Source organism: Aptenodytes forsteri, unplaced genomic scaffold (assembly GCF_000699145.1).
Source record: "Aptenodytes forsteri isolate BGI_AS27 unplaced genomic scaffold, ASM69914v1 Scaffold528, whole genome shotgun sequence".
NCBI classification, from domain to species: Eukaryota; Metazoa; Chordata; class Aves; order Sphenisciformes; family Spheniscidae; genus Aptenodytes; species Aptenodytes forsteri.
Genome location: NW_008794881.1, coordinates 1,217,674 through 1,226,463, shown reverse-complemented (window position 1 = coordinate 1,226,463; position 8,790 = coordinate 1,217,674). Strand labels below are relative to the sequence as shown.

At 50.7% G+C, this 8,790-nt stretch overlaps 1 protein-coding gene across 1 annotated transcript in view; it reads left to right on the top strand.

The window, feature by feature from the left end:
- Positions 1–1,777: 1,777 nt before the first annotated feature.
- The window catches only part of POC1A (POC1 centriolar protein A), a 70,084-nt gene continuing 63,071 nt past the window's right edge, over positions 1,778–8,790 (top strand). Inside the window, exons 1-2 of the mRNA XM_009274700.1 lie at positions 1,778–1,921; positions 2,598–2,837. Coding sequence (XP_009272975.1) covers positions 1,778–1,921; positions 2,598–2,837 — 384 coding nt within the window. The remainder of the gene's footprint in view (positions 1,922–2,597; positions 2,838–8,790) is intronic.

The window sequence follows — 8,790 nt, the reverse complement described above, 5'->3', positions numbered from 1 at the left end:
GCACCTCCCACGCCACAGCTGCCACCTTTGGCACCAGGGCTGGGTGTCAGCCCGGCGCAGCGACTGGGCTGTTCCCCTGGGCTGGCCTCTCTCCCTGCTGCAACCCCTGGCTGGCAATGCCCGTGCTGGCAGCAGCCCTTGCCACAGCCATGCCAACGCCACCCCACGGCTAAAGCCCAACAGCCCCACGTTGTCCCACCTGCTCCTGCGCCACCAACGCTGCGGCTGCAGGTGATGGGGCTGGACCCAGCGTGGCACATACTAGTTAGGGTAGGGATAGTCACTAGCGAGTGAATAGAGCCTAATGGCATTGGAAATAAATAGGGTCTAATAGAGTTAGTAATAAATGGAGCCAAACAGAGTTGGTAATAAACTGAACAATAAGCCTTTTCCAGTTGTCCTGTCCTGTTTGGACAGTGGAAAACACTGTTCTTACATATTTCTGTGGCTTTAATGTTCCCACTTGTCCTTTAGTGGTCTTGGCAAGACAGACGTCCCAGCACAAGCACGCGCCAATGTCATGGTAGCGCCAAGAGGTCCAGCAAAGGCTGAGCTCCTGTTAGCACTGCACAGAAGAGTAGCCAGGTGCCTCTTTCTCTGAGGATGAGATGTTGGAAGGGGAAATGATCCGTGCAAGGAAGCAACTGGTTTGGGTGGTGGGCAGTGGGCCGCACAGCCTCTCCGGTTCTGTCTGCCTCAAACGGGCTTGGACATACAAAGGACTGCTGTCCCCTCATGCAGTTAAATTCACTGCAGAAGGGTCTGGCTTTAGTAACTCTACAAGCTGTTCAGAGAGGGGAAAGAAGCTGCAGGGGAGATGGTTAGGTAGATGCCACAGAGTTAATGCTGGTTGGAACCAGGGCTGCTGTGACTTTTTGCGAACAGATGCATCTTTCCCTTCAGCATGTAAAGGCAGCAAATGCAACAGATGCCTGCTTTTGTAGGTATGCATGCAGGAATGGTGTGGAAAGGAGAGCAGACGGCCACCCTGGGTCTTCAGGAGGTGCAAGGCCACCGGGAGCGTAGAGGTTTAGAAGAAGTTGTGTGCTTGCCTGTGCTGACCAAACTCAGTGCTGTCAACAGGAGTTTCTCTAGAAAGGTTGACGTCCTCCTGCCCACTCTGCTCTCAGCATGGATGAGTGTGGATCCTTTTGGCTCTTCCCATGTAATACTTTGCGTGGAAACTCGATATCCTTTAGCAGGGGCAGACCGATGCCCTCCCCTAGTCTGCAGAGTGAGGAACCTGGACTTTGGATATTTTGGACAAAGACTTTTGACAAGATTATAGGCTTAAAAGTTAAGGCCAAATGTGATCCAGCCCAGTGATCATCGATTGGAAAGCAGCCTAATGGAGAGAGATGAAGAACTCAAAGCATGCTCCTCTAGCACTGTTCAGGCTGATAATACCTTTCTGGTTTATTAGGTGGGTGGTGCTGGACTGTGCAGCATTACCCGCTCTGGCCAGGCCTGCCCCAGTGCCAGGGTCTGTACGGCAATGCCCCTGCCAGGTGCGGACGCTGGGCGTGTGCCCCATGAGTGGGGAATTCCATGTCCCAAAGGTCTCAGCTTCACTCCTGTGAACTCAGCTAGCGTTTTCCTAGTACCAGTCTCCATGCACTTTGGGTTCTGGGTTGATGCAATTGTGAGTTCAGTGAAGCCTGAACTCCGCTCACCCCTGCAGGCAACAGCAGAGAAAGTTCAGGGACTGAAAGCAGACGCCTGCCCTTGGTCAGCAAGACCAGCAGAGCTGGGGCCACCTGTACTGGAAGGGTGACCCATGACCGCCCATGACCACCATGACCCCAGCATGGGTCTTCCACAGCTGTTTTGTGTCCCATCCCAATACGCCCTGGAGATGGAGGCAGGGGCCTTGAGCAACCAACCCTGCAATGCTTTGGCATATGTCAACCCAACCGGCTGGGTGGGTTTGGTCTACATTCCTGTAACAGATTTGAAGATGGCTTAAGACACTAGAACCAACGTAAGTGGTCAGAGACAACTTTGCAGATGCCCAGAAAGCTGCTGATGGGATTCTGGCTGGATCCAGCTTGCCAGGATTTCTCACTTTTGGCTCTTCCCATGTAATACTTTGTGTGGAAACTCGATATCCTTTAGCAGGGGCAGACCGATGCCCTCCCCTAGTCTGCAGAGTGAGGAACCTGGACTTTGGATATTTTGGACAAAGACTTTTGACAAGATTATAGGCTTAAAAGTTAAGGCCAAATGTGATCCAGCCCAGTGATCGTCGATTGGAAAGCAGCCTAATGGAGAGAGATGAAGAACTCAAAGCATGCTCCTCTAGCACTGTTCAGGCTGATAATACCTTTCTGGTTTATTAGGTGGGTGGTGCTGGACTGTGCAGCATTACCCGCTCTGGCCAGGCCTGCCCCAGTGCCAGGGTCTGTACGGCAATGCCCCTGCCAGGTGCGGACGCTGGGCGTGTGCCCCATGAGTGGGGAATTCCATGTCCCAAAGGTCTCAGCTTCACTCCTGTGAACTCAGCTAGCGTTTTCCTAGTACCAGTCTCCATGCACTTTGGGTTCTGGGTTGATGCAATTGTGAGTTCAGTGAAGCCTGAACTCCGCTCACCCCTGCAGGCAACAGCAGAGAAAGTTCAGGGACTGAAAGCAGACGCCTGCCCTTGGTCAGCAAGACCAGCAGAGCTGGGGCCACCTGTACTGGAAGGGGGACCCATGACCGCCCATGACCACCATGACCCCAGCATGGGTCTTCCACAGCTGTTTTGTGTCCCATCCCAATACGCCCTGGAGATGGAGGCAGGGGCCTTGAGCAACCAACCCTGCAATGCTTTGGCATATGTCAACCCAACCGGCTGGGTGGGTTTGGTCTACATTCCTGTAACAGATTTGAAGATGGCTTAAGACACTAGAACCAACGTAAGTGGTCAGAGACAACTTTGCAGATGCCCAGAAAGCTGCTGATGGGATTCTGGCTGGATCCAGCTTGCCAGGATTTCTCACTCCTGAATCTTTCTCCTCCTTTAGGCCAGTTCTGGAAACTGTAGGCATCTATGAGCTCCCTTCCCTCCACCTTTCTTGGATGGCTGAAGAACTGTATAGCTTCACGCAGGGAGTAGCAGTGTATTCCTCTGGCGCTCCAGGATATGTCCTCGTGTCAGTATGTCTCTGTCCCCTTGTCACCCTTCCCCTCACCGCTTCAGCTATATGGATGAGCAGTGAAAGTACTAAAATCACCAGCAAAGACAAGGCAGTAAATAAAATATGGTACTGCAATTAACAGGGTGCTTTCTGGCTCTCTGCCTAGCAGATGCTTTGGATCTGAGACAGACAAATTTTCTCTTAGTGGTCCGAGCAGCTCCAGAGCCCAGGCTCTGCCAACCCTTTGCTTTACAACAGCAAAGCACCCCTGCATGCCGAGTGCTGAGGAGCGGTGACGGGCTCCCCCAGCCCTTTCGGCCTTCTCCAGTTGTTGCTATAATCAGCTCATGTCACCTTCCTCCCTCTTTTCAAGGCTCTGATAACAAGCACCCAGGACAGCCAGATGACCCTTGGCTGAGCTTCCTCTTTAAACTCCCGTGGCTTTTGCTTCATTGTCTAGTTGTTACGCAGCAGTAAAGATCCGTTCCGATAGCAGCAGAGTCTGCTCCCTTCCCCTTTCCCCTCTTACTCACACAGGATCAAAGCTCTCTGAATTTGCTTGAACAAATTTGCATTTAGGTCAGTGAGAGATTTACCTGAGGAAAAGATTTTCTTCTCCCATCTTAACACTGTAAGAAAGGAAAACAAGCACAAAGGCAGGTGGGAGAAAAAAATTGTGGGCTATAAATAAATGGGTTTGGCACACATGGGAGGACGAAGTCATTAGTCGGAGAGAAAATCACTGATGTGGCAGCAAGCTACATCTTCAGCTGATGTAAAGCAGCATCTCCCCATGGAAGCAATGGGACCATGTCATTGTCATCAGCTGAGCTCTTTGGTGGACCTGGTCCCCTCTGCGGTGCCTGAACTGGCTGCAGCTGCCTCCTCCACAGCAGCAACGAGGGAAATATGGACAGCAAGTCTCTGGACTACATTGATCTTCACCTGCAATTTTTGGCTCCTTGTAGCTGTCTGCTTAGGCTGCCTAAATCCCCGCTGTGCTCTCTGGATGCAAAGTGGCAATAACAGGGTGGCTGTCTCATCCCAGCCGGTTGGGTTGACGTATGCCAAAGCATTGCAGGGTTGGTTGCTCAAGGCCCCTTGCCTCCATCTCCGGGGTGTATTGGGATGGGACACAAAACAGCTGTGGAAGACCCGTGCTGGGATCATGGTGGTCATGGAGACAGGATGACTTTGTTCTGAGAGTGCTGCTAGCAACTGGGAGACCTGGGTGCGGTTGCTGGTTCCATCTTAGCTTGTGCGCGTTGCCTCGACCAACTCCACATCTCTTGGTGCTTCCTCAGTAGACGGCAAATACTTCTTCCCACCACTGGTCTCGTTGAGAACCTCAGCTTTTCCAGGAAAACAGTCTCATCATGGCTTTCTGAAGCCTAGCACGCTGTCCCCCAGTTGGCATATTCTTAAAACTGCAAAAGCGTGTCTAGAGACAGGTGTGCTCAGCAGTTTAAATATTAACCAGACACGTGAGAACTGGGGTTTGCAATACAGAGTGGTAAACATTCAGTTTAGTTGCTAAACTTAGACCCACTCACTCTAGCGAGAAGTTCAGAGCTTTCTGAACCAGGCTTGAAGGCAAAGGTTAGCTGTAATTTCATGCAAGAACGACCCACCTGAATTCTGGGTGGGTCTGATGCTATGCAATAGCTTTGCTGCCCAACGTGGCTGTGTGCTGCCTTGCAGTGTGCAGGGACCGCCGCCCTGGCAGGGCTGGCAACGCACGGCTCTCTTGTTATGACAGAGGTGGCAGATCCTGGGGCTTCTGGTCTCTTCCTGATTGATGGTCGTACAAATAACCCCAGGGAAGGGCTTGCTGAGAATTACTGTCTAATGTCTAGGTTGCAAGCTGGGAAGTGGTATTTGAAAGGGGCTAGCTCAACGCTTTTTTTGCCCAGAGTTATGGTAGTCTTAACAAAGAAGCTGGCTAGTTTGGCATGATTCATCTTTAATGAAATCAATGAAATCATGTTGCATTTTATCCAATTTTCCTGCTTATTTCTCTATCTTTAGAACACTGAAGGCTGGAAGAGGAGGCCTCAGCCTGCCCTCAGGTGGTCATCTGAAGAAAAGCAGGAGTCGCACTCCCGGCCGTGTCTCTTAAGCAGGTGGTGACACCGGGGTGCTGCCTGTGGCGGGGTGACAGCACATGGGCTGAGGTCCATCTCCCTGGCTGGGGCGCTGGGAGGGGGCTGGCTCCCAGGGCCACGGTGTTTGAGGGATGGGAAAATCCCATCCTGCCCAAACACAGGGCAGATAACGCCACAAAGATGTTCAGATGCTGGGACAGAGCCTGGCCAGCACTGCCCTGGCTAAACTGGGCTATCTGGAGACCGTGTTCTCTCCACCACAGGACCTGATGTGTGCCCGTGCCCGTTGCTCCTGAGGGCCCTTTTTTTCCCCAAGACCTTGGCATGAATATTCTTTAATTCTTTTTCTTTTGACATTTGTTCTGGACTGCTGCAGGTGTGAATGCCTCGCCAATGGGCTGCTGTTTCCTCTGGCTGCTGGTGTTATGCAGTGGCACCCCAGGGCTGAGGACTTGGTAAGTGAAGTAGCCATCCATGGCCACCATAGATGCTGCTGCTGTATCATCTAAAAGGTGGCTTGGGGTTTTTCTGGTGGTGGAATCCTTCACTAAAAGCAAATGTTCCCATTTCCCGCTTTTATAAGTGGGAGCACAACCACAACATGTTTCTGACTTCGTATTTCTCTAAAACGGGTTGTACAAGGCTTCTTTAGCGCCTCGGGCATATTTAGCATCTTTTCTGTGTTCTGGTTTATTTCCGTGCAGAGAAAGAACTGCTAATATTCAAATGCCAAAGAATTTCATGAGGAACAGATTAAGTGATACTGGAAACTGCTTCAGATTTATAGATCCAAGATCCATAGCTATGTGGGCAGAAAGGCCGTGCCTGAGGGAGGTATGTATCTCTTCAGACCCAGTAACTCAAAGGGCCGGGGGAAACAGGGAGCTTTTCAGACACACAAACACCCTTGAACCAGCAGACTGTTGACCACGGGATGGCAGTGCAGGAGGGAGAAGGACAGAGGCTTCCCTGAGAAGCACAGTTCATAGTATTGTGTTTATGGCTCTGAGGCAGCCTGGATGGCACCACTATTGGTTTGCTGTGGCCATGAGGGACGTCAGTAGGCTCAAGAGGCAACACGTAGGCAGTGAATGCGGGCTGGCAGCGGTGTATGTAGCCTCGTACCAATGCCGACCTCAGCGGGGATTTGTGTCCTTTTCCCACTCGCTGGAATCGCGTGGAGGTGCTGGGAGGTGCAAGTGCCATCCCCAGGGACTGATCACGACTGCTGTGGGTGCAGCCAGTGCACGCTAAGGCTGGCTTGATGCTGTTGGCTGAGTTAGGGGGAAAAAAGCTGCAGCTGGCAGTGGGAGAGGTGTGTTTGGACATTGTCCAAAGCAAAGCATCCTGGCAGATAAGGAAAAGGTTTGAAATTGTCAGGTGTTCCACTTGGTTCTGCTTCCTTAAGAAAGCAAATGTTTTTTAACCCTGCATGAAGCAACTTTTCAGTTAGAGATATTAAAGAAGAAAAAGGAAAAAAGCTGTAAAAAGCACAAATATGCATTTAAACAAAATACATGACCAGTTGCTTTCTCAGAATTGGAGAGCTTGATTGCTTGGGCTAATTCACATTAGGGAAAACTTCTTTTCCTTTTTTTGCTCTTGATTAGGAGTGGGAGCAAAATAATTTCTGGTCCAACTTCAGCACAGCTTGAAATGTGTCTTATAAAGGTCCTTATTGCTTGGCTGTACTCCTGGGAGGCGCCATGTTAGAGCCCATCCACTGCCCTACACCGTAACAGGCAGTTTTCAACAACAAAGCCAGACCTGTGTAAATTGGAAGTGGTTTGGTAACACTGGAATGAAAGCCGGAGGATTCCCCATGTGTTGAACGAAGTTGTCAGTTCCTTAATAACTGGAGAAAAATCCCGTTTCATTTTTAACCAAATTTTACATAGTAGAACAAGCTCCGTCCAAAAAAACTCAGCTTTTAAGTCACAAGGCCTCCAAACAAGTAAGTGCTCTGCGTTTACGAACGAAGCAGGAACGATTCAGATAAAGTGAACAGGAACGTCTCCTGCCCAGAGGATGAAGAGGAAGGAACGCAATGTTTGATGGTCTGAAAATGAGCCTGTAAAATATAGGCAGGAGAATTACGTGCAGTTCTGCTGTTCTTGGACTTCAGCACAAAGTTAGGAAGCACATCTCCTGCTGCTGTGATAAGAGCCGTGCTGGGGAGAGGTGTGACAGGATGGAAAATGCCGTCTCGGCAGTGGTGAGGGCAACATACCATGTTATGAAAATTTGCAACTGGCCCGTGCTGACTGAGGAGAGAGGCTGGGATGCAAAGTCTAGAATTACAAGGGTAGATATTTATGCGCATGGGGTGTCCAAATTGGAGCACCCCAAATGTGGTTTTACACAGGGATCTTACACCCTTCAAGCATTCAGGTACAACATGATTTGACTAATCCCTAACACCTACGCTACTGATTGCTAATCATAGGAAAAACTTTGCAAAGGAAGCCTGTTTCTGCAGCATTCTTGCTGCTTGTCTGTTGATCCAGACATCCCTGGAGTCGGTCTTGCCTGGAGTTACTTGTATATGATTTTTGTATTTGATATTTGTATATGATTTTTGGGCCCCTCACTACAAGAAGGACGTTGAGATGCTGGAGCGTGTCCAGAGAAGGGCAACGAGGCTGGTGAGGGGTCTGGAGAACAAGTCTGATGAGGAGCGGCTGAGGGAACTGGGGTGGTTTAGCCTGGAGAAAAGGAGGCTGAGGGGAGACCTCATCGCTCTCCACAACTACCTGAAAGGAGGTTGGAGCGAGGTGGGGGTCGGTCTCTTCTCCCAAGTAACAAGCGATAGGACGAGAGGAAATGGCCTCAAGTTGCGCCAGGGGAGGTTTAGATTGGATGTAAGGAAAAATTTCTTTACTGAAAGAGTGGTGAAACATTGGAACAGGCTGCCCAGGGAAGTGGTGGAGTCCCCATCCCTGGAGGAATTTAAAAGACGTGTAGATGAGGCACTTCAGGACATGGTTTAGTGGGTGGTGGTGTTGGGTCGAGAGTTGGACTCGATGATCTTAGAGGTCTTTTCCAACCTCAATGATTCTATGACGCTGGGAGGGTTTCAAAGCCATGCCGGAGAGGCTAGGATGCTGGTGTTACCTTGGTTGTTCAGGGGGATCTTTAATCCCTCACAGGCAGCTCTCAGCTTCCACGCAGCACAGGCCTTATGCCCAGGGCCGGGCTCTCCTTTGGTTTGTTTTACTTAAGCAGGAACAATACCAAAGTCTCCAGTAAAATTTCACTACCTCCTTACATTGCAGTGCATAACGTGAACTACTGTATATTTACAAAGCTAATACGCTTTCATACTGTAAAGACGGACTGATCTAATAGTGAGGGAAGGAGATTTTTCTAACACCAGTGAGCACCCTCAGGGCCAGCTGCGCTCAGAGGAACCGGCTTTCAGGGCAAGGCCTGTGAAGCCCTGCTCCCTGCGCTCCCAACCGGGCTTGCTTTATAACCCGACTGGCGGGAGGAGGAGGAGGACGGGCCTGTAATGGCGGCCCCCCGGTCAGCGGGCAGACCCCGCCCACGGCCGGAAGTGGCCCCGC